Raw genomic sequence first — 25,915 nt, 5'->3', positions numbered from 1 at the left:
CCTAAAGTAATTGAATTTTTATTAATTAATGTAGTTAATCCAATAAATGCCAATTTGACTAACACCAAACCGTAATGAATTAAATCTAAAAAGAAAAATGAAAGTAAGATTTAAGTTCTTTAGTGTTTTTAAATTTTTCCAAATTTATTTCTCATTTTAAGACACGAATAGTTTTCATGGCCGTTATTCGGGGTTTGTCAAAAAAGTACCCTGAAATTGTATTAAACATCCCTGGTAAATGATATTTCAAAAAACTCTATTTTGCTAAGTTGCTGCTGCTTCAGTCAGTACTTCTCAGTAGTGCTTTACGATTGTTACAAAAAATAAAAATATCAAACAAAGAATTTGTCTCAAATTTTGTATTTCTAACCAAATTCCCATTGCGAATCTTGGAAAAGGCTTACTGTGATCCAATTTCATTAAAAACAGAAGCCTATGAATGCAACAAAGCCTTCAAAGACGGTCGAGAGATCGTTGATTGATTGATCGCCTCATTCTTGACGACCTTCGACCTCTTTAACTGATAAAAATATCAAAAAAATGAATGATATGGTGACTGAAAATCGTCAGTCAAGTGTTAGGGAGATGGCAAGAGAGCTCGACAACTCCCGCGAGTCCGTTCGAATGACTTTGTCCCGATAAAGCTACTTTTTTTTTAAAAGAGTACCGAAATTTTCATGAAGAGCATAACAACTGCCGATGAGACATGATTAGCTTGACGTGCAAACAAGTCAACAATCGTCGGAATCGAGAAAAAAAATGAGCCGAAACTAAAAAAAACAGCCAAAGCCGCTCGAAAATCGAGGTGATGCTCATTGTTTTTTTTTTCGATATTCGCGGTTTGATGCATTATGAATTTGTTTCGGAGGGACAAATGGCTAATAAGGAGAAGGAAAATTAAATATTTTGCGTTTTATTTATAATTTCCGGCTACTGTTTTGTCACAATGTATTGTAAAGAAAAATGTCAAAAATAAAAATAAACGATTCGGAAGAATATTTAAACACAGTAGATATTGTTTCTTCAAACATTCAACAACTGAGTAGCCACATTAATACAGTTTTAAATTATTTTTATGAATTTATTCTTAGTACTATATTTACTTTATGATGCTTTACCTTCAGTTGGCCACTTCGTAAGTTCGCTTTCCTTACTAGGCTTTAACGAACTTTTTTGGAGGAAAATTCGAAATAGTTCTTAGACATTCATTCCCATTAATCCATTAAAAAGAAAAGTTGGGTCAAAGTTTACTATTGAAATTCCATATAATAGCTGTTTTTGATTCGTGACTTCTCTGCTCGCTTTTGCGCTTTTGTTAAAAAATTACATGTGGAATTCAAATAACAAAAAAAAAAGATCGAGTTGATTTCGTACAATAGAGTATCCGGATATCACATTAAAGTTTTATAGCCATTGTCTTCAATGACACCAAGTTTTGTTTTGCCTATTTTAGATCAGTTTTTCTATTAGGAGTGGTTAGGTTACGTTAGATGGCTGACCGATGATCACACGTGGACTGGTCTATGTAGTCCTTTGTGAAGCCATAGAAAATAATGTGTTTGGACTTACAGATTGGCAAAACGATTAGTAACCAATAGAAATTTGCAAAGGTGCTTAATTTCAACTCCCGCTAGTTTTCATACACGGGACTGTCAAAAAAGAAGTGTTAAGTTGTTTTACCTCATCTTCTTCCAAACAGCTTCTGCAAACGGCGTCTGGTAAGATTCCTAGTCTTACAACATACTTATATCCATTAGGCCAATGGCCTGTTAAAAGCCCCAAAACTAGGAAAAGGCTAACCTTTTTGAGAGCAAAGAGATCACTAGATCTCCTGCAATTAATCTTGAGCCAAAAAGATTTTGCGACGTCGCCAGTACCGATGGTGGCCCAACGCTGGCCAAGCTTCCGCGAAGTCCAGCTATTCACTAGTAAAAAACAAGAGGAGACGAGAGCACTGACTCACTCCTATTCTACAGATAGTGGTTCTAGGGTGCCATTGCTTGCTAGTTCATCAACTTTACAATAGCTTGCGATTCCTCTGTGGCCCGGCACTCATATAAGTCTTATCACAAAGGCACTCGATGCTTTTGATAGCCAAGTTAGGCACTCCTCGACCAACCCTGTAAATGAATTCAAGGCTAGTATCGCCGCTCTGCTATCTGAGGAAATGGTCACTCCGGAGCAGCAAATCTACTGCTACCTTGACAGATGCAACCTCAGCTTGGAAGACACTGCAATAGTCAGAAAGTCTGAAACTGGAGTTGATAGAGAGCTCCCGACAGTAAACTCCTCCACCAAGCTTCCCCCCAAGCTTTGATCCGCAAAAACGTTCTTCTCTTGAACGCTCTCGAGTTTCTTTGCAATTGGGGTCTTTTCTAGAGCCCTCCTCCAAATAACAACTCCATAGAACATAATGGGCTTGGCTATGGTTTCACAGAGCTAGAGGGCCACTTTCGGTGCGAAGTCCCACCTCTTGCCAATGGTTCCTCTACAGCAGTAAAAGGTAATCGATGTCTTTTATGACTGGCTCATATGATAAAAAAAATAAAAATTTACGTACCGTTTTTAACGTGGACAGACATGTTTCTTTGAGTAACTGCTATTGTTTGTTCGATTGATTACTCTCAAACGCTTGGCGAATCGAAGTCATCTAATGTCTATCTAAACAGCGCCATATACTCGTACACGAAATATATTGTTCATGTACATGTGTGTATGTAGTTGTATATTTATTTCTGAAAATTTCTCCTTTTACAACACTCTGCCGTCAGTTGCAGAGTTCAAAGTTGAGAAAAGGCCTTAACATAGCACACAATACTTCTACCCTTTGGGAACTCGTTTAATATCCCAATCATTTAAAAAATTAAGATCCGGTCTTCTGTTTATAACATGCAGAGTTTTATGAGGTAGGTACGAAACAAAAACTTCTTCATAGCCAACTTCTATTCGCCACATCTCTACTAGCTCGGTTTTTTGTTTGTTCGATTCACAACCATGTAAGTAAGATACCTTATGTTTTGAAGAGTCGACGTTGTGGGTTCATATAATAGTACCAAGCATTGACTGCAATCACAATTTCTTTCAGTTTCTCGATATTATTGATCTTAAATTGCGGTCTCTTCAAAAGGCAAGTTCTTTACGGGCTCACGATACCATAAATGAACGGTTTTTCTTTTTATCCGTAAAGTTGTAAAATGATTATATATTGGTTATATTACACTCATATTGAAACAAAGTTATAGTTTTGGTTATAAAATGGTTATATATTGGTTATTATGTACTCATATTTGAGTTTTGGTTATAGATTGGTTACTATAGATTATTAGAGTTTTTTTTTGATGATACGTTGCGTTGCATTTTAGGTGCCGAAATGTATATATTTTTTATAAGGATAAAGAAGCATAGAAGTATATTTTTAAGCGTCAATTATATATAAAAGTTCAATATAATGGTTCTGATACATATTTTTTGGATTATTATGGTTCGATTTCCACAAATTGTTTAACTTTCGATACTATTTTTTTTTCAAAATTCACAAAAAACGTATAAGGTGTGTCCATTCTTAGTATCGTTACAATTTAATGGTTAAAACTAAAAAACAAATATTTAAAAAAGTCAAATTCTAAAATTCCAATACTTCTTATCGAAATAAATTTAACAAAAATGCCTAAGCAATTATTCAATAACTTCATTTTCTACAGTAGTAACTAGAAATAACTAGATATATGTATGTCAGTAGAATTTTCAAAGAAAAATGTTGCAAGTGTATATTTTATATTAAAAAGTTTATTGAAATGAAAATTTTGAAAAAATTATATATTCTAACTTCTAGTGAGATATTTCTATATTAGATTTTTACAATAAAAAATTGCATTAAAAATAAAAAGTTTAAGTAAGAATACTTTTAGCATATGCTGTATGTACTTTCAAACCAATGAAGTAAGTATGTATTTGTACTCAGTATTTGCATACTTCGAAATGGAAAAAACAAATACTTAATAGTTTTCGTATTTACATAAGGTGAAAATAATTAAAGTAATTAATGACAAAAAAAAACACAAAAACAAAGGTTTAAAAATTAATTCCAATTGGCGAATTCGGGGGCAATTTTCTGTACATATGTACTGAAGCATCTAGACTTATATACATATGTATATACTTCTTAGCGCATATTTAATTTAATTACCGTTAATTATACATATGTACGCTCATATAACACATATGACATGTGATCATTAATTACATATGTTTGTATGTTTTGCGTTTAGCTGTAAGCAAGGCGAGCAAAATTCTACATTGTACACAATTATTGCTATTTCATGAAGAGGTTACAAATGCAAAAACAAATACAACAAAAATTAGCCATTAATCGTATGTCTATGAAATGTCTGAAATTGAAGGCGCATCAAGGCAGCACAACAACAAATCAATAAAACTCACAAAGGCGATGAGGCAGATCAGCTATATATAAAAATATGTATATAAGTATATATATAATATATGTATATACATACTGATATAATATATATATAAAGAAGACAATGTAATTTTAAGTACTTAGTTAATATTTAATTGAAGTAATAATGCATTGTTGCATACGCAAAGCCAACAATAACAACAGCAACAGTAACATTGAAAGTATTCAAATGAAAAGCAATGAATTTGATGTTACAAGTACATATAGTGTTAAATTAAGAACAACAATAAAGACATGTTATTTAGTTATAAAATATATTGAAACGTGTTTAATTCTCATGTTGGGTCCAGGTAAACGATAAGATGTGGGATCCCTTTCTTCTTTTTTACTGGCATAGACACCGCTTACTCAGTTAAAGCCGAATTAACGACAGCGCTCCAGTCGTTTTGCCTTCTCGGTATTTGGCGCCATTGGAGATTCCATGTGTAGCCAGGTCCTTATCCAACTGGTCCTGCCAACGGAATGGAGGTCTTCCTCTTCCTCTACTTCTACTGGCAGGTACTGCGTCGATTATTCTCAAGACTGAAGTGTCAGCGTAGCCGCTTTGTTTGATGACAGGAGATATTTCGTCTTGCCCTCGTTCACCACCAGACCCATTTGCTTCGTTTTCTTATCAAGTCTGGAGAAAGCACAAGTTAGCGCCATAGATTCAGTCCCTTTTTGTGCGGGCGAAGGCGGCTTTCAATTCCACGATGAGGTAGTATGAGTCTGTCTTCTTTTTGAAGATTTGACGTATGGTGAAAATCTGTAAGATAATAGATTTTCCAAGTCTAAAGCCACTCTGATACGTTCCAATTAGTTTGTTGACGGTGGGCTTCAGTTGTCACCCACTATGCTCGCTTATATGCGACATTAAGGAGGCTTATCTCACAGTAGTCGGCGCAAATTGTGAGATTCTCCTTTTTGTGGTTTGGGCAGAGCACACTTAGGTTCCAATCGTCGGACATGCTGCCATCCATATCTTGCAAAGAAACTGTAAAGGACCTTAAATCTTCCGCAGAACCTTTCTCGTAACGTCGACTCATCAGACTTCGAAGTTATGAATGTCAACAGGGATGTGCATGCCACGAATCCCACACCTAATTTGCGGTTGTTTATCGCTGTAGTAAACGTCACAAGAACCCACTCGTTTCTGTCCTTATCCCTTCCAACGTATTGCTTTGACGGCGGTGATGTCAGCCTTTACATTTACGGACATTCCAAGTATCAGGTCGGTAACAACGAGGGCGCGAATTTCACACTGTTGGAGAAGAGTTTGGAGACTGAAGAAATTAATCTCCAACACGCAAAAGCGGCCTCTGCCGACCTATTGATTAGTGTAGCAAAAGACGTAGTCGAATCTTGATGCCCAGTAATACAGGCAGCTTGTTTGTTGGCCAGAAATGACTTTAATGACCTCTGAACTTGATGCTTCTATCGGCATATATGTAGCATAACGATGTAATAGAGCTACTACCTGATCTGCGGAAGAGAACTGTGGCAGAGGCCAGACGAAGAGAAGCTGAAGTAATAATTTGCTCTGATGCTAACTCGAAGTACACCGTCTAGGGAAGCTCAGGCATAAATGCAATAGGTTAGTCACTTTTCGACATATAAGAAAACATTATTTGCAATAGGGGGAACCTCCCTTATTTTGTGGCTGCCAGCAGGGCGGATGTGTTTGATGTTACGCTAGCCTCTAGAGAAATTTCTTCCATGTTCTCGAAATAGAAAGTTCTATGCGATCATACCTTTTGTGATCATAAATACATTAGTTTGTTATCCACCAAGCCTAAAAGAACTTCAGAAACACAAATTAGCAACTTTACTGTAGGAAGCTTCGATCAGCTCTTTCAACCGTTCCCGATAAGAACTTGTTCCCATTCTCGGGCGCGATTGATAAGTACTTTAAGATTTTCAGCTCTACCTGTAGGATTACTCCAAAAAGCTGCTGTCCTCAAAACTCTGAACGGTAAAGGGGTACCTTCTTGGTGAACATTGCAGGTAACTGAGATCAGATCTTCGAGCAGAAGACTTTGCAACAAAGCCATTAAGAGCGGCTTTAGTGACGACTGGTCGTTTTACGAGTGTAAACAGGCCTAGTTATATACAAATCCGAGTCAAAGAATAGTTTTCTCCGGAAGTGTCGAGGGTTGTTAAGGTTTAGGCGCATTTCGGCGAAAAATCTTGCTGATATCTATGAAATGCTGATGGGGATGACGGAGGAGTCGTTAAAGCTGAAATAGTCATACTGGAGGAGCTTTGGGAGGACTTTATAGCCTATTTGGACCTTCTGAAGGAACGGCGCCATTAAGTATTCAAAGTTCCCGGGCTCTGGTAGCGCTACACCGTTGCAACTGCAGTGAATGGTCAAGGTGTCATGCTGGCCCCTATTTACGCAAATTGTGTTATTAGAGTGGCATTTATGTATATTGAAGGCCAAAAGAACTCTCACTTTGTTGCTAAAAATTACAGTCTCATTAGCCTGTCTCGGTTCTGTTGAAACAAGGACAAGACTTATTGGCTTGTACTTTAGAATTAGAATATCGAGGCATAAATGTTGAGGGCCCGGAAATTCCATAAAGCTACTTCTTCATCAAACTTGTTTAGGTATGCTCAGCTCGTGTTGGTCGATGATCGGCTTCTCTGGAACAGCGAGATCCTTTTGGCGATCTATAGCCATCTTAACAAATCTGTAATCTGTAGGCTCAAAGCTATTTTTCGATTTGTAAAGGTTTTACGCTCAATTATAGTTTCAGGTGCCACAGCAGACTTGCGTTCTAAATTGTATAAGTGCAATCCATGTTTAGATCGACCACTGAACCTAATGTAAAATAACTTACTTACTCGAGATAAAAAGTGGTACTTCGAAGAAATCGATTTCGGGTTATAGCTACGAGTATGTAGTTTTCTGACTTCGGCTACGTGGCTTGCATTTGTTTACGAAGGCGTCGAAGTTTGCGAAATGGTTGTAACTGCTTGCTTACAGAACCTCACGCGGAGGCGTTTCATTGGATCAGATAAAGCAGTCATTCGTTAAGTGACAGCTGTCATCGAAAAAAACAACACAAATACATATATACATGTATAATTTATATACTAAGACTGATGTTAAGCGGAGCTCAGTCATGTTCCTTTTACTACAATGAATTGTCCTAATACAGATTAACTCAAATTATGAGTTCTGTATGAAGTTAATGGTCTCTAGAATACCTCTTTTATTGAAAATTTCTGCTTGTAAGCACTTCGTAAACTCGAAAGGCTGTCTCCAGAACTTTAACTACGAGGTATGACAATTAAGTAATGAGACTGATTCCATAAAAACCGTATATTTGAAAATTATTCTACAACTCTGCCATCCCCTTCAAAGTAGTCCCCTTGGGCAGCTATACAGCGATTCCAGCGCGTTTTCCATGCTTCGTAACATTTCTGGAACGCTTCGACTGGGATGTCCGCAAGTACCCTCGTCACGGCCGCCTGGATGTCCGTAATCGACTTAAAATGGGTTCCTTTGACCACCGATTTTGTTTTAGGAAACAAAAAAAGTCACAGGGTGACATGTCGAACGAATAAGGCGGCTGTTGCAACACGGCGATCCCTTTAGAGGCACGGCGCGTTGTCGTGATGAAGGATCCAGTTACGAGCGATGTCTGGGCGCACCCTGTTGACTCGTTTTCGCAATCTTTCAAGTACTTGGCAATAGTAGACTTGATTCACAGTTTTCCCCGGTGGAACGAATTCTTTGTGGACGATTCCACGGCTATCAAAAAAGGCAATAATCATTGTTTTCACCTTCGACTTGCTCATGCGAACTTTTTTCGGGAGGGAGGTGCGCGGAGACAACCATTGTGAGCTTTGGCGTTTGGTTTCCGGGTCGTATTGGAAAAACCAGCTCTCATCGCCTGTAATAACTCGATGCTGCTTTTGCTCCTCAGAAAGGTTCTTTGGAACCATTTTCGCGTACATCTTTTTCATCCCGAAATCTTCGGTTAAAATTTGTCTGACTGTTTCACGGTTCATACTCAGTTCCGAGGCCAACATTCGAATCAAATCAGTCTCATTACTTAATTGTCAAACCTCGTAAATGATCTTTCTAGTAAAAACAGCTGATAGTTGAGAGGAACATTGTCATTTTGTTTCAATTCAGACTATGTAATCAATCTAATCTTTGATTTAGTAAAATAAAATACAATTTTCGTAGAAATAAAATTATTTATTAATAAATGTCATACAATTAGTTTAAAATAAAATGAAATTCATACTTGATATTACAGTAATGCTTCCCGAAGAATCTAAATAAAAGTAATTAAAATAAAAGCAAGCCTAAATAATGAGTAAACTGCCATGTATACGCCTCTAAGGCGCATAAATTTTAATTTAATTTTATTTTAATTTTTAAATGTTTGATTATTTAACCCTGAAACAGATTCAAACAGTTCGACAACGTGGTCTGATAGTTGTAGCCCAATTCGCCCTTGCAACCGTAGCCGCCCAGCTTGTGGATGGCCGCATAATCAAAGCAATCCACTTGGTTGTCGCCATTGCAATCCTGTGCATACTTAGTCATATAATTCTGTATGGTATTCGCGGCGCAGTAGGGATCATTTACGCAGTTGGGGTATGCTGTGTGCAAGAAAAGAGTGGAAATGTTTTCTTAGTGTCTCATTATTGTTGTTGATAAACACTTACCTGTCTCCGAATCTGGGGATTCGCCATTCAATGTCAGCTTACCACCGTCAGACCAGTAGGGCCAAGTGATGCGGAAGAGGCCACAGACGCCGCCAGTACAAGTGGCCGTACGATTGCAACCGCTGATGGCCTCGCAAATGCACCCCAAGCAAATGTCGGTGACCGGTTTTTCTATAAATAGCAGATGAAGATAATGAGATTTTTGTTTCATTAATAAAAATAAAAAATAAAAAAAGAATAATAAGACGAAGCTTATGATAGACAAGTTTTTTAAGTCGTTCAAAATATACAGAATATACACATACAGACACACATACTATATCTAGTGTTGTTTGATACAGCAGATTAATACAAAATTCTGATAATTAACGGGTTTACCCCAAATTTATTTTTTGCGTTTCTTTCATTTGCTTTGTTTAAGGTATTTAGTTTTAAAAATAACTTCTAACTTATTAATTATCTAAATATAGTATATGAATAGACTCATATTAACTACACATAACCTCAATGAAAAAAAATGTTCAATATAATTTTCTCCAACGAAAAATATTATTGCAAATTTTAAAATTTCAGTTAGAGGCCTAAAAAATATTTAAAGTTTTAAATTTATCAAATAAAGAAGGACTCAAAGTGGAGCATAGTTGGGTTCGAGATGGTGGTCCTACAAAGACAGCAACCAGAGTCAGGGAAAAAGCCAGCTACTCCCTGTGGTGACGGAAGACAGGGACGAGTAGGCCCCAAACGTCAGTCGATAGGTTCGTCTTCAAACTCAAATACCTTTTCAAATAAAGTTGAGTCGGTAACAACGAGGGTGCGGACTTCACACTGTTGGAGAAGAGTTTGGAGGCTGAAGATCGTTTAAATTAATATCCAACACACAAAAGCGGTCTCCGCCGAACTTTTATTTTGTCCAGGAAGAGGCATTGTCGACGTTGTCCTAATATATGAAGCGTGGCTGAGCCGCAGCTACAGAATATCGATGCCCAGTAGTACAGACAGAACGAAAGCTCGTTAGCCAGAAGTTAACTTAATGTTTTTCTTATAGCTGATTTCAGCAATGAAGATACTGTTAGTTCTGAGCTAGATATTTGTATCTTCCTATGTACAGCATGACGACGTGGAGCCACCTCCTGATCTGTCGAAAAGAGCTGTGACAGAAGCCAGACGAAGAAAAGCCGAAGTAACAAATAGCTTTGATACTAACTGAAGGTACACTGTCTGGAGAAGCTCGGATAGAAATGCAGGAGGTTAATCAAGGGGAACTTCCCTTCTTTTATGACTGCTAGCAGGGCGGATGCCTTCGATGTTACGCTAGCCTCTACAGAAGTTTCTTCCGTGTTCTCGAAATGGAGGGTTAAGGCGCTCATTCCTTTTCAGATCATACATTAGTTTTATCTTGGCGTGTTCAGCAAGCAGATCTCAAGGAACTTCAAGAACACAAATAGGCAACTTTAGTGCAAGAAGCTTCCACAAAGTCTTGATCCCATCCTCGAGCGCGATTAATAAGTACTTCAAGGTTTTTAGCTATGTCCGTAGGACTAAAGAACTAGAAATCTGCTGTCCTCTACAAACTGAGAAGGGTAAAGAGACACCACCTTGGTGAACATTGGAGCTAATTCAGATCAGATCTTCGAGAAGACTTAAAGAAAACGGTAAAAGTCGCTTTAGTTCCTACTAAAGCAAGAATAGTTATAAACAAGTCCGAGTAAAAGAAGAGTTTTCGGCGGAAGTGTCGAGTTTTCATAAGAAGTAGAGAGTGTTGCTGCGTGGCACTAATTTTTACGGGGTTACACTATGACCTCCCCCAGTGTACTTTTGCTGAGGTAAGGCATGAGGTGTATTCTGTTTATTAGTGACGGTTTTCGTGGTCATTACACTCAGTCGTTCATCGACCCTCTACTTGGGTTAGTGAAATATATCAAAGGTGTTGCTATCAACTGCTTAAAAATTGCACTAATTAATTACAACAAAAATTTAATAATATGTGCACTCACTGCATTAAAAAAAATCAAAAATTCCACTTCAGCAATTTTTCACAAGAAAAACGTGCATGTTACAGAAAGTTCAATCAAACCTGGAATTAAATGAGACGCGTCAGCGCAAAATTAAAATTCAACAAAAATTTGCGACACAAAAGAATCTAGTCTAACTGGATTTTAAGCGGAATATTTAGAAGATGATATAAGTCGAAAATATATGTGCGTGTGTGTGGTTATAAAATTATGTGTTTATAATCTAAATCTCAATTGAGTTGCGGCAAGTTTAGCTGCAGTCACATAAATTCGTTTAATTTATATTTATTACAATTTTGAACTACAACAACAAAGGGAGCAGGGAATTCCAGCGCGAAATTTACAATTTCCATTTGGTTTTAAATTGTAATTTTTAATTTCATTTTGCGTTTGTATTTTCCATCAAACCTGATGTGAGTTTGTCGTACCCGTTATATATGCATCTCGATCTCAACCTACAAATCGTAGGACTAAGCGAGTTTGAAACGTTTTCGAACAATTTTCTGATTTCAATAAGATATGTGTGTCTTTGTCATTTCAAAAATAAACATGAAGGCTTGACATTACCTATCAGGTAACGATCCATACCAAAAATATGCTTAGACCCTGAACAGGGTATATTAATTTTGCTACGAAGTTTGTAACACCTAAAAACGTCGGAGACCTCATAAAGTAGGGAATAAGCTAACGAGTTGAGTCGATCTGTTTGTCTATATACGTATATACGAACTAGCTTTTCAGTTCCTGAGTTCCTCGGGGGAACATTAAAGTCGTCTGGTGCTCTACGTTGTAGGGGTCATCATCATCTGTCACATACCCTTAAGATCCCATCTTAAGAAAATTAGTAAAGTGGATGTAGCGGAATGCAGAGCATGAGCGGGTAATGAGACGCTGTAGATGTCGGATAAAGCTTAATTTGGTTTCAAACCAGGATCCCAATAGGCCTAATGATGTCCTAATGGCCGCCGTCTGCTGTCTGGCCCTGAATGAGGACAGAAAATTACTCGGTTTTATCCGGCCCGAATATTACTATCTGATTTATGATCTCACGAAGTACCTTGGGGTAGTCTTGGACGGCAAACTGCTATGGAAGCACAACGTGGAAGAAAGAGTGAGAAAAGCTAGCAATGCTTTATATCCGTGTAGTCCTGCAAAGCCAGTGGAAAGGGTTCAGAGGCTCGCTGCGCTGGGCATAACAGGAGTTTTAAAAAAAACTCCAACAGCGGCTCTGTAAGTGGTACTAAACTTGCCACCTATAGACTTTCGCTGAAAACTGCGCAGCAAAATCGGCGGGAGGACTATTCTCTGCAGGAAAATTTACATATAGAACCTTCGATCATAGTAATAGGTAATGACGGATGGGCAAACATCGTCCTACTTGAGTCCCCTTTGCTACTGGGAAAGAAGATAGATCGGAAGTACACAAAATTTGTATTGGCACTCGATAGAGTAGAATGTGGGAACATGATATGAATACTAACTAGTCACTGTGTGGTGGCAAAACACGTCCGCAGGATGGAGCTGACAGAACGAGAAGACTGCAGGAAATGTTCAGAGCAGGGCATTAGGGAAACAATGGAACATATCTTGTGCATTTGTCCCGCATTGGCAATACTACGCTGTAAGCACCAGGGGTCCCCACGGTACGATACCCTGGAGAAGTTATCAAAAGTGAGGTCGCAGAATATGTTACTCCTCCTAGGCTTAGCAACTGAACTGCATCTGGTATAGCAAAAGACCGAAACAGTTCGATAGGGGGCTTATTGGCCTACGAGATTAACCTAACCTATGATATCACTTTTGCTACCGACTTTTTCAATATAGTCTGAGCAGTTTTCTGGGTTCCCGAAATAAATTGAATTGCAATTCCAAAGAAATACAGTCACAAACTCTTTTCTTGAAAACTACAAACAACACTTAAGTGACCATTGCTTACAAAGGAGTAATAAAGAATACTTAAATTATTTTTCAGTTATTTACTTTATGTTTCATAAATAACAAGATTTTTGATATTCTGTTTTATTTTGTGGTGGTAAAACTCGTTTCCTGCCAATTCTTCTACGAAATTAACCACAAAATAAACTTGACTTTGAACGTTTAAGTGGACTTTACTATTATACGCGGCTCCTACTCAACTCAAGTTGATCTTGAGTTTGCTGTGAAGAGCATTGCCTCGTTTAACGAGACTGCGCAAGCGTGCAGTTTGCATTTCCGAAGTGTACGAGCTCAGCCGTACAGTTAACATTGAATGTGTTGTTCATGTGATGTAAATTGGCATACCTGTTGGAATAATTTCAACCGCTTTCGAATATGGTCACAATCAGAGATTTACATTGGTTCTCACGCCTCTAGAAGAGAGCAAAGTTCAACGACATTTAAGTATGAAAAACCATGAACTGTCATATTCTACCAAAAAACTGGTAGCATTGGCAAGACTATGCTGTAAGCATCTGTAGTCCCTACGGTATGATATACTGGAGGAAGTATGGATAGTGAAGCCGCAGAGTCTGTTAAAATTCGCGTCAAGCACAGACATTCCAAAAGGATGGCGACTCCTCTTAGACCTAGCAGCTGTACTCCATCTCCATCGCCATCGCAAAGGACTAAACTGGTCTAAGAGTGGCTTATTGGCCTAACCTAACCTTTCAAGTTCAAAATTTCCTATTGGCTATTTAGTGACGCAGACGAGCTCTCGATTGCTAGTAACTTTAGAAAACACCAATTTTTGAAAATACACACAGAGATGTACTTAATAAAGCGAGATAGTCGTATGTGCGTCCATGAACTTCGTCTGCGTTCAACTGCGCCGTTACCGGCACATCTTCCACGCTACAAAAACAATAACAGCAGTGCTCGCCTCAAGCGCTTCGAGTATTTAGTTGCACCAGCTTACTAACAAGACTAGTTTGGCAACTTTACACGGACTCCCTAGCAAATGCGGCAATTTCGTTGTCTTTGCTGAGGCGTGTCATAATAGTTGCAGCTGCTACTAGCTGGCTACTGGGCGGTCGAGTTGAATACTAACAACATATATTTACATAAATACCCATTAACTTTGGAAAACGAGTCGCTAGCTGCGCATCGTGTTGACTCATCTTCCATTGTTAAAAGCAACAACACATTAACAAACTAGCCTCGCTGGTCAATAAACATAAATTTCATATCTTATAGTAGTTAATCTTCAATACCCCGTTGTATGCTATATGTATTGGAGTATTTTATGTAAATAAAATAATAAAAGCGACGCAAATTTGCGATTTGAACTTGAATATTCGCTTAGCGTAAAATGTTGAATATCAGATTGATGAATGCGCACTTGGGAGTGAAATGAAAATAGAATTAATAGTGTTATATAATTATGAAAATTAATTAAGAAAGCATATGTAAATACTAGTATTTAGTTTACAGCAACTAACGGGTGATCCAAGAGAGGTACCTTTTTCCATAGCCTTTTTTTGACAGAACATTTGCCTGGTGTTTTTGTTCAGTACTGTTTGGCATTTTATCATGGAAATACTTACGCCCCAATAACGTTTACAGAGAGTGTACTCGAAGACCGTGGAGAGTCGATTCGGCGCCGTTCGCAGTAACTCGGAGTGACGTATGGGACGACTTGGCGCATTTTACATCGAGATATTATATTGAAAGCGTACAAAATACAGCGTGTGCAAGAACTGAAACTACTCGCTCTACTCTATGGGCTTTTGAAAAGTTCCAAGAAGATCCGATGTTTTCGAGGCAAATTTTATTCAGCGATGAGGCCCATTTCTGGCTCAAAGAATATCTAAAGAAACAAAATTGCCGCATTTGGGATGAAGAGCCAGAGTTATCGGTTTATATTTCCTTAAAAATGATGCCGGTGAGAACGTAACCGTTAATGGCGACCGTTATTGCGTAATGATAACCGTCTATTTTATGGCTGAAATTGAATCTCGTGATCTCGGCGATAATTGCTTTCAACAAGACGCCGAAATTTCGCACACATCGCATCAATCAATTTATGTATTGAGAAAACACTTCGATGAACAGATTATTTCACCCTTTAGACTTTTTCCTGTAGGGATATGTAAAGTCTAAAGTCTATGCAAACAATCCCAATCAAAAAATTAATGCTAAAGAATGGTATTTCGAATGATAATAAACGTTCCTCAAATTGAAGTTCCTGTGTTTTTTTTGTGGGAACCCCGAAATGGAGCTTAAAGGATGGTCGAGCACAAAAGAACTAGAGTCGATCTATGCTTGAGTACCTTAGCGTCAAGATCATGCGTTCTTACAAAATCAGACTCGTTTCGTTTCCGGAATTCTAACCCTTCTTAGAGTGTTTAGATCAGTGAGTAGTAGCTGAACAAATCACTTAGTTGCAAAGCTCTAAAAAGACTTAAAATAAAATTTTGACGGTTTCAAGATATCTTTAGAATAGACATCAAAATTTGCTTCTAATTCAATAACGGGCAACTTCTTATTGGGTACTCCATCTCTGAAACCTCTCTTCTACATTTGAGACATTTTTCTTCTATCTGACGCTTTAAAAATTTTGTTTCCATTGTCTTTTCAATATAAGACGCGCAATAACAATAATTAGTTAATTTTTACTGGGGTTTTCATAGTTTTTCGAGCAATTCATGAAGTGTAGCGACGGGGATCCAAGCAGCATGCACCACGTCTCTCAATGCTATTCCTGGGAATGCCTTTCGTGACACCTTCAATGCTTGGAAATCGCGCTGGAAGCGCTGCATCGACGCAGAAGGATCGTATTTTGAAAGTTTTCAAAGACAAAACCTGTAGTATGGCAGGTATATTGTTTTCAAGTTAATACTGCAGGAAGTCAGTAAGTTTCAAATCTGTTGTCTATTTGGTCAGTTTCACTCCTCTACTCTTAGAAACAACAATAACCGAGACATTCTTCGATATATGTATCTTTCGCAAAGTCGAAATTTCCCCTTAAGAGACGAAGAGCTTAACTAAGATATACTTTCATGAAATTAAACTGTAAATATGACTATGTTCTTGATAATAAAAATATTTCAATAAAATTTGTATAAAAAAAAATGTCATGTAAGACTTTGGCTGGTTTCAATATGAATTCAATAACAGGTCAATTTTAGGTTAGAAAAAGATGGGCCCAAAATCCAAAATCCAGCACCTGATTTCCCATTAGCGCCATTAATAAATTTAAACTTTGTAGTACGAAATTCAAATTTAAGTCGTAAAAGGAATTCCTTCGTGCCCTCATACTTGTATATGAAAATAAGGTGAGTTTGCCAGTAGGTCTTTGTTTTCTATTACGACAAAAAACATAAACGCATTTCATTGAAATTGAAATATGTTTGTAAATATGTCACTCTTGTTGTTGCAATCGAACGTGCTATCGCCAAAAACATAACAAAGAGTCGCTTTTTTCGAGTAAAAAGATTCATGTATTTAAGTCAACGAAATGAACAGGGTGACACGCGTCTCGCATAACTAATTATTAGCAATGAAAAACTGAAAAATGTATATATGTACAGTAATAAAGCACAATAGATAAGCTCTATTTTAAGTATATTAGCGGTATTTATAAATATGTAGTTTTTGACTTCAATCTCGGTGAGGACAGAAAAAAATTGTGTTGCCTCAGACCATTCTCTTGATAATCGGAACTCAATAACTGAAACAAAATTTGTGGTCAAATTGAAAGGTGAATTTATACATCGCGTACTTTTACAAATCGGTAAATTTTGTTTTCTGTAAGTTGGTAGTACTGTTAGTGACATCTAGGCTAAATTTCACTTCAAAATATTCGTCAGTATTTGAGATACGCTCTAAAAGTGAATTCTTCGATTTTTCTATGTCTGAATAAATATATTGAACAAAGAAAGGTGATAATGCATCATCTCATACTGCATTGGTTATTCGTGATCATTTTGCCACATTTTCAACTAATATCGTGCGACAACCAATGCAATCGCCTGCTTTACCTTCGTGTAACTTCTGGTTATTCAGTAAATTCACATGACTACTCCGAGGACATCGTTTTGATTCAAATGAGGATATAAAAGCTGAATCGAAGAAACCTCTGATGGCCATCACGACGGAGAATTTGTCCAAGTGCTATGATGACTGGAAAATTCGTTGACATAAGTGTATTGCAGGGAGCGGATGGCTTTGAAGGAGGTGAAATGGACAAAATTCACCTTTCAATCAGTGGTACATCTGATAGAGGATGACGAATGAAGTCCTACATAATTGACCAGTCATTTTTAACAATAATAATCAAATGTCAACTCATTGTCCAATGATTAGCTACCTCAGTAATATTTTTGGTAGGGACGCACTCAGAAATACCGTACAGTAGAGTAAATTTCAAAGGCGTCGAAAAATAACTCAGTAAAGTAGAATCAGCAGAATATAAAGCATGTACTCGTAGTATTATTAGAAGCATTATTAGACGCTAGAAATTATCCTTGCGAATGCCCTTGAGTGATAACATTTTCCACGACTCCCAAAGTTCTAATTTAAAGAGCTTGAACTTGGATCAGAGATTTTATCATAGTCATTGAGCTGCCTTAATAAGACAGAAACGATTACTACTCGGGAGCATAATTGGGCTTAATGATGCCTCAAGTGCGGCCGCCTACCTCACATGCGTCTACTTTTTTAACCAACCAACCTAATATGTTAAATCGAATATGAAATCAAAACTTCAATAGTTTTCGATCACATTTTTTTCATAATTATCAAGATATCTTGTTTTCCCAAACATCGTTTTCAGATTATTCAGCTTTTGTTTTGAGCTCCGAATCTTCTGTTCAGCCAAATTATATTGATGAACGTCACAATGCTATGACTCTATGTTTACAATAGATGATACGGAAAAAGCGAAGAAGATTTTTTGTTTACTATGCAGAAGCCTAGCCGGGAGATCTTAGGGCTGCAAGCGATTTATCATAAGTGTCCTTTATGGAGAGGTTGCTTGGGCATCTAAGGTAACGCAGTCTTCGATTAGCCTTCAACTATCAAAGCTACAAAGACTTGCCTGTGTCTGAGCTTCAGGGGCAATGCGCACTTAACCAATCGTAACAGTCTATCCGCCATCAGTTGGCAACCATGTACACCTAATCTGGGTGGGGGTAGCCGGTTGATTGTTAAAAACTCGTTATAAAACTAAATTTTATTTAACAATCTGACTTCAGAGTTGCAGCCAGCAAGCAAGAAAACTTATTTTATTTCAAAATGATTGCAAAAAAGCGGGAAATTGGCAAAGCGCAAGGCAAACCCACCAGTACTTATCAGTTGTTAGCTGATTGTAGTGGCTTATTGATGCTATTTATAATTTTTTTTTTTTGTGTTTTGTTTGTAAAGAAGCTTTCGTTTATTTGTTTATATTCGCATTAGCTCTACTGAACTTTGACGTTAAGCGGTTTAATCTCTAGCGAAAATTATCATTTGATGTCAGAAAGTAAAAAGTATGTACAACTGTATACCATATTTGATAAGTGTTTATATGTACATACATATATTTATATAATACGTCGAAGGAGAAATCAAGGCGTGATTTTATTTGGTGTATTTTATTAATACTTCGCTGATAAGTACGATTTAATCCGCTTTCATAAAATAGGCCACACAATGATTATTTATTGTACATACATACATATGTGAGTACATACATACATATGAGTGCACACATATGTAGGTACATATGTACATATTCTATTCATTAGCGGTGTGTTGCTACAAAGTAATGATTTTTTGATTGACCTGGCTATTAAAACCAATTTTAATGAGCTTATTTTGAAGAAATGAAACACTGAAAACAACCAAAAATTTCGAAAGCTCAGTTGTGGTATACACCGATTGCTGGTAGCGTTAAACAGCATAGATAATATAATTTCGCCGAAAAAACAAGCTTTATTAAATTTTTTTCGTTTAATATCATAAATATTCTTCTATATGTATAGTACTCGTATGAGGTCTTTTCATAGGACACTAAAAGAGTAGACGGATAGGGACAACAAACGGCGTCATATTTTCCCCCACTCTTTTGACATTTCTTTGCAGTAAGTTTTGTCATTTCATCATAGAAAAACATACGATCCAACAACGAATCGAAATTATTAAAATTTACTACCAAAATTCGGAGTCCGCGACCTCAATTTTGAAAGAGCTACGTCCAATTTATGGTCGTCATATTTGTCCTGTCATATCAACAATTGAGAGTCTAATGGAGAAATTTGAATCCACAGGCACAGTACACTCTTTTCCTTTGTCAGTGAGACAAAGAAGTGCCCGTAGTGTCGAGAATATTGCTGCCACTAGCGCATCAATTGAGGAAGACCCAAATCAGTCTCTCACACATCGTTTTCAAGTGTTGGGCATCTCTGTGACGTCGTTGTGACGTACTTTGCGAAAAGATCAGGGCCCACATTCTTACAGGATCAAATTGATGCAAGAACTGAAGCAGCTTGACCACTAGCAACGACGTATGTTCGTGAATTGGGCTGAGCAACAACTTGAAAATGATCCGGATTTTCACCGAAAAATCATCGTCAGCGATGAGGCTCATTACTGGCTGAATGGCTTCGTCAGTAAGCAAAATATGCATTATTGGTCAGGCAGCAATGCACACGTACTCAATGAGTTACCATTGCATCCCTATAAAAGTACGGTTTGGTGCGGTTTATGAACCCGCGGTGTCATTGTGCCGTTCTTCTTTCGTGATGATCAAGACCGTCTCATTACTATGAATAAGAATCGCTACCGCTCAATGATAACCGAATATTTATGGCCCGAATTGAATGATATGGACTTGGACAATATGTGGTTCGAACAGAGCAGCGCCAGAAGCGACACAGCGAATGTCACAATCTATTTATTGAAAAACAAGTTTAGAGAACGTGTTATCTCACAAAATGTCCCAGTCAATTGTCCAATTCGATCATGCGTTTTAACGCCGTTAGACTATTTTCTGTGGGTCTAGTTCAAGTCTATGGTCTATGCCAATAAGCCAGCCACAATTGATGAACTTCGTACGAATATTGAATGTGAAATTGCAGAAAAAACCTTCAAAAATTGCGTTCAGCGTCTGGACTTCAGCAAGTGTGCCCGTGGTGGCCATGCATCAAATGAGCTCTCACAGTATTAAAGAAATTCATTTCATTTTGTAACGCTCTTATTGAAAACCCCGTTATAAATGCTTATGCCAGAGGTTGTTCACCATTAGTTTACTCATGTCCAACCTAACGGTTACTGACTCAACTATTTACATTTGTTTTTTATTGACAAAGAGCTGCCAAAGAGTTGCCAATTAATTAATGTCTATGGAAATTAACATACTATAATAAATTCTGCTACAACAAACTACACAAAGGGGAAAAAATAGAAACAAAGGAAGAAAAAAACAAAAAATAAAAAAAAATTAGAAAAATAATAAAAAATACAAGAAAACAACCTACAAAAATATGCGAAAATAAAGAACATCAAACTAAAAAAGAAACTAGAAATATAAAAATAAAAAAAGCATGTAGAAATTAAAAAAAGATCAATCGAAAACGTTAAAACATGAAGCTTAGTTCACACTCAACCTGTTGATGACTCGCTTGCGCCGCATGACATCAAAACTTATTAATAAGACTTGGCTTTCGCTACACTTATACACACGTACATAGCTCAGACGTTTGCTATTTCTTGCTACATCTGCAATAAAAATCAAGTGTTATTGCTTTTCCTTTTTTTCTCACTTATGAATTGGTTTCCTACATTAATTTTATTAAATTTTTGATATTAATTTATCCGTTTACTATTCAAAATTGGGGATTTTTTGCGCGCAATTCTGTGAAAACCAAAACGTTGAAACGTTGGGGAAATTCAACAATAATGTTTGTTGTATTTTGACGTGTCACCAAATCACGCAAGAGATGCCTTATCGGACTTAATTGAATATGCGCGCACAGCTTCTCACGGCGGGCAATTTGCAGTGCTGAGCATGAAATTCTTTGAATGCAGTTTTTTGTATTTAATTTTTATTTTCAGTTGGTAGACGACTGATTAAAGTTGCCGGAACACTGCTTAGCAATTACTTTGCTTTACTTATATAATTTCTCTTTATAAGTATAATTTAAACTTGATTTTTGATTGCCACACTCCGGCATGAATTATTGTGCAATAAGATATTATTAGGCAAGATGTGATTTAAGGCATAATGTTAAGAAGCCTTTAACACTGTAACGGTAATAATTATGCTTTTTAGGTTAGGTGCAGGAATGAAAATCTGAGACTCGCGATTTTCAAATTGGAATTTAAGAATAAAACGAACTATATTTCACAGATTAGGCTAACGTTTTTGTAGCTTTTTGTTGGAAGAGCAAGAGATAAGGGTGCCACAAGAAAGAAAGATCGTAAGGTAAATTCAAATGTATAACGGAATAATTATCATTAAACGCTAGAGCGCATTGTAATTAGAATAATAACTAATTTAATGCACTAGGAGAAATCCAGGAAGCTAAATTAAAGAAATACATTTTTTTATAATATTTTTTCTTTCAAGTTTTTAATATTTTTTTAAATATTTGCTTTAATATTTTAGGTTTTAATAATTTTTTAAATATTTTTTACATATATTTTTTACATACATATGTATATTTTTTAGATATATTTTTTAATGTTTTGTTTTTAGTACTTTTTTTAAATAATATTTTTTTTATAAAATTTATTCTTTTAGATTTTTTCGAACTAAAGTTTTTATTAAGATTTTCTTATTTTAATATTTTTTTAATAAAATTTATTATTTTATATTTCTTTAAACTAAAGTTATTTATTAATTATTATTTTTATTATTATTTTTTATTATTTTTACTATTTTTTATTATTTTTAATATTTTTTATTATTTTTATTATTTTTTATTATTTCTTTTGTTTTTTTTTTAATTTTTTTTTAGTTTTGAGCTGTTGTGGCACCTAATGCAAAAGGCTCGACTTAAAATAGAAAAAACCACAAAAGCTAACTTGCAATACTGCAACAGCGAAGTTAGGAATTGTTTATAATCATATTTCAAGTTTCCAAAAAACAAAAAAAAAAACAACTTCAAGACGGAGTTAATACAAAACAAAAACATCTTCAAAACGAAGTTAAAAAAGTTTTAAAATACTAAATGTGGCAGCAATAACTGTACGAACTCTAAAAACGTTCGTCAGAAGAGGTTTGCGCCAACAAACTGACTCGAGTCTCTAGTTCACTGGACACTTGGAGCATAACCGTGTTTAAGCAAAACTTTCAAAACCTATTATATTTTATTTTGAAACAAAACAACAACAAAAAATGTAGAAAAATTATGTTTTTTCTAACCGACGATCATTTTTGTGTAAAAATTTGGATGAAATCATCTTTAAAAATTGTATTTAATAATAAACTAACTTTATGAAAAATAAAAAAGATTATCATTTTTGAAACAAAAAAATATTTTGAAAAAAACTTACAAAGAATGGTACAAAAACTATAATAATAATAGCCAAATAAAATTACAAAACTGCTTTCCGAAATTTTACTTTGAAAAATTATACATCTATTTCAGGAATTAATAAAAATTTAAAATAATAATAAAAAATTTCAAACAAAAAATTCCTGAAAAATATTTTTTGTAATTTTTTTAGCCATTATTTTTAATTATTAAATGGAAAAAAGTAATATGCCATTTCTTGTAACTTTTAATAATCAATTTTTATTATTATTTTTAATTTTTATTGATTCCTCAAAACAATATATGATTTTTCGAACTAAAATTTTCTGAAATCCATTTTTTGTAATTTTTTAAATATTTTTTGTTTGAAATATGTAAGATTTTATTTTAAAAATATTATAAATATCTTTTTTTCTTCTTAATATGTGTGTAAAGTATAAAAAAAATGAAGTTAAAATTAAAAAAAGTTACAAAAAATGATATAAAAATTTGTATATCTTCATTTTCTACTTAATATGTGTGTAAACTATAAAATAAATTAAGTTAAAGTTAAAAATGTTACAAAAAATTTTATAAAAAATTGTATTTTTATCTTTTATTCATTCCAAAAAAAATATGTGTGATTTTTCAAACATAAAATTCCTGAAAAACATTTTTTGTAATTTTTTTTTAATATTTTTTGGAAAAATCATACATCTTGTTATACTTTACTTAATAAAAAGTAAAATATAAAAAAATTAACTCCAAATCCATTTTTTGCTACGTTATTTCTATACTCAGTATATATATTTATGCTTTAAACATATTTATCAATTTCGTTAATGCTCAATATTGACCAAAAATATTTCCTGTTCTTTCACTTAAACATGCGACAATACAAGTTTTCATTGTTTAGCTACAAATTAACAAATAAATGGCAAACAATAAATAATATTTGAAAGAATGGCAGCAGAAACTCATTGTTGTCAAATACAAATATACATACATACAAGCATAAGAAAGATTCATAACTGCTAGACTCATATAAAAAATTAAAAATAGAGGGAAAAAGAGCCAAAGCGCTAACAAATGTTAATTTAATACGCTGAAGCCGGACCTGCTGTCATTTAGCCGCTTCAGCAGTTATAATTTCGTAATGAAACTAATCTAAATGTCTCTACACCATTAATTCTACAATTCGAATTTGCTCAGTTTAATGCTAGCTTTGCTAATAATTTGCATATTTTTACACACATTAAAGTTTAAAAACAATATAATCTGTATATATGTACATACATATGTGGGTATTTCTCATACAATTCAATATCATTAGCTGTCTCCGCTTCACACCTCAGGCACACAAACATAAATATCAACATAAATAATATTAAACAATAATCGAAATTTATTCTCACCCTGTGCATTGATCAGCATAGCAAAGCCCACACAAAGCAACGCAGCAATCAAATATTTACCGTAGTACGTGTTGGCCATTGTTTATTTAGATTTTTGATTTCTGTTTTTATTCGTACAAACCTAATAAACTGATTTAGCGATTATGTAGGTGTGTAAATTATGCGTTGAGTCAATATAGTACACTACACTGCGAGCTGGATGCTTAAGCGCGTTTTGGTTTTCCTGTTCCGTTAGCAGTCTTCTCACGCTCGCGTTTTTTAAACAACTGAGGCAGACACACGAAATGTTTGCGAATTTTAGCGTTCAGCTTATTGATTGTGAAGAGAGATCGTGTATGCGTTGATCAGCAGCGAAGATGAACAACGCGCCGTGGCACAAGCTTAATAGTAGCGGTGAGGGGCTCAAGTAAAAGCTCCGATTCGACTTTGCATTAACACAAAAAACAGAGGAGTTAAGACACGAACTCTTTACGATGCGAATTTTTAAACATAATTAGCACCCTGTTGTACAAAGAAAACAGTTTTTGAGTATTGTTGTAGATTTCTACAACAAATCCGGACTTTTGGCAACAAATTATGACAACCAATAAAAATTGCGAATTTCAGTGAACTCTAAATGACAGAAACAGTTAAAAATAATAATGAATAAATACACTTTGAACTATGCTTTGCTTCTTATATTTTCATTTCATTAGTTAAAAAAAAGGAATTTAATTTCAAATGTTAGCGGTCAACGCATTGCTTAGATCTTGTTGAAGGCAGCAATATCAACGGATTGTACGAAGTCTTCGAATTCCTGAATCTTTTCTGTCAGCAAATCGATAGACACTTTGTCGTCTTCAATAACGCACATAATTTGCAATTTGTTAATACCATAACCGACTGGCACTAACTTGGAGGCACCCCACAAAAGCCCGTCCATCTCAATAGAGCGTACGTTATTTTCCATTTCCTTCATGTCGGTCTCATCATCCCATGGCTTGACATCCAACAATACTGATGACTTGGCAATAAGCGCGGGTTTCTTCGATTTTTTAGCAGCATAGGCAGCAACACGTTCCTCACGTATGCGTGCAGCCTCTGCATCTTCTTCTTCCTCATCAGAGCCGAAGAGATCTACATCATCGTCATCGTCATCGGCAGCTGGTGCAGCAGGAACTGTAGGCTTGGCACCGGCCACTTGTGGCAGTGGAGAACCACCCCAGGCGGCACGTTCAGCAGCTTCAAACGAAGCAATGTGGCGATACCAACGTTGCACATGTGGGAAGCTACCGGCTGGTGCTTTGCCCAAAGCTTCGAACACTGAGAGATCAGCTTTGCTTGGCGAATATCTGAAATAAATATGCGATAATGTTGTTAAAAAGATTTGCCGACGTGACGAGGTTGTCACTCATAACCTCACTTTCGATGCGGCTGTGTGCCGCTGTACACTTTGCACTTCCACAACACTTACCCGCTAATGTAGCTGTTGTCAGCAAGGAATTTCTCCAATTCCTTCAGACCTTGTGGGGTTGAGACATCACCGAAAGCCATTTTTGTATTTTATTAGTCTTCTTTAAACTCTGACTACAAAAAAATCACCAGCGCTCGAATTGTGCTGCAAGCTGTGAGAAATTTGACAACCGGAAAGGTAGAGCATATGTCGCAGGGTTATGTAGGGTAGTAGTATTTGAAGTGTTGCCAATTGTAAATTAGCAAACTATTTACAAAAAATTCCTTCGCATAGTTGTGCATAACTATTAATAACCCTTTAAGAAAACATATTTTAAAATTACTATTAAATATAACCAATGTCCAAGAACTTTTTTTAATACAGTACATAATTTAGAGAATTGTTAAAAACATGCGATTTTTTAAAATAATATATACATTTATATAATATTTTATTAAATAAATTCATTACTAGCAAATGACTTTGGAACACAATGA

At 35.8% G+C, this 25,915-nt stretch overlaps 2 protein-coding genes across 2 annotated transcripts; both read right to left on the bottom strand.

Annotated features, from left to right (window-relative positions):
- Positions 1 to 8,648: 8,648 nt before the first annotated feature.
- Positions 8,649 to 24,269, bottom strand: LOC105233408 (invertebrate-type lysozyme 3). The gene is made up of 3 exons (XM_011215489.3): positions 23,987 to 24,269; positions 9,146 to 9,316; positions 8,649 to 9,079 (listed from the first exon to the last, which is right to left on the bottom strand). Exons 1-3 carry the CDS (start codon positions 24,063 to 24,065, stop codon positions 8,868 to 8,870), a joined length of 462 nt encoding a protein of 153 aa, XP_011213791.1. The 5' UTR covers positions 24,066 to 24,269; the 3' UTR covers positions 8,649 to 8,867.
- Positions 24,270 to 24,648: 379 nt separating this feature from the next.
- On the bottom strand, positions 24,649 to 25,624 carry LOC105233407 (probable elongation factor 1-beta). The gene is made up of 2 exons (XM_011215488.4): positions 25,440 to 25,624; positions 24,649 to 25,317 (listed from the first exon to the last, which is right to left on the bottom strand). Exons 1-2 carry the CDS (start codon positions 25,517 to 25,519, stop codon positions 24,729 to 24,731), a joined length of 669 nt encoding a protein of 222 aa, XP_011213790.2. The 5' UTR covers positions 25,520 to 25,624; the 3' UTR covers positions 24,649 to 24,728.
- Between the last annotated feature and the right edge of the window lie 291 nt (positions 25,625 to 25,915).

The sequence above is a fragment of the Bactrocera dorsalis genome, chromosome 3 (genome assembly GCF_023373825.1).
Source record: "Bactrocera dorsalis isolate Fly_Bdor chromosome 3, ASM2337382v1, whole genome shotgun sequence".
In the NCBI taxonomy this organism is placed as follows: Eukaryota; Metazoa; Arthropoda; class Insecta; order Diptera; family Tephritidae; genus Bactrocera; species Bactrocera dorsalis.
This window is presented reverse-complemented; position numbering and strand designations above follow the sequence as displayed.

Bases quoted from the DNA above. Each gene is read 5' to 3' on its own strand.
- LOC105233408 (XM_011215489.3), bottom strand. From the start codon at position 24,065: ATGGCCAACACGTACTACGGTAAATATTTGATTGCTGCGTTGCTTTGT. The intron at 9,317-23,986 runs GTGAGAATAAAT...TGCTATTTATAG, and splicing joins TATGCTGATCAATGCACAGG to AAAAACCGGTCACCGACATT. The intron at 9,080-9,145 runs GTAAGTGTTTAT...TCTTGCACACAG, and splicing joins ATCCCCAGATTCGGAGACAG to CATACCCCAACTGCGTAAAT.
- LOC105233407 (XM_011215488.4), bottom strand. From the start codon at position 25,519: ATGGCTTTCGGTGATGTCTCAACCCCACAAGGTCTGAAGGAATTGGAG. The intron at 25,318-25,439 runs GTAAGTGTTGTG...TATTTATTTCAG, and splicing joins GACAACAGCTACATTAGCGG to ATATTCGCCAAGCAAAGCTG.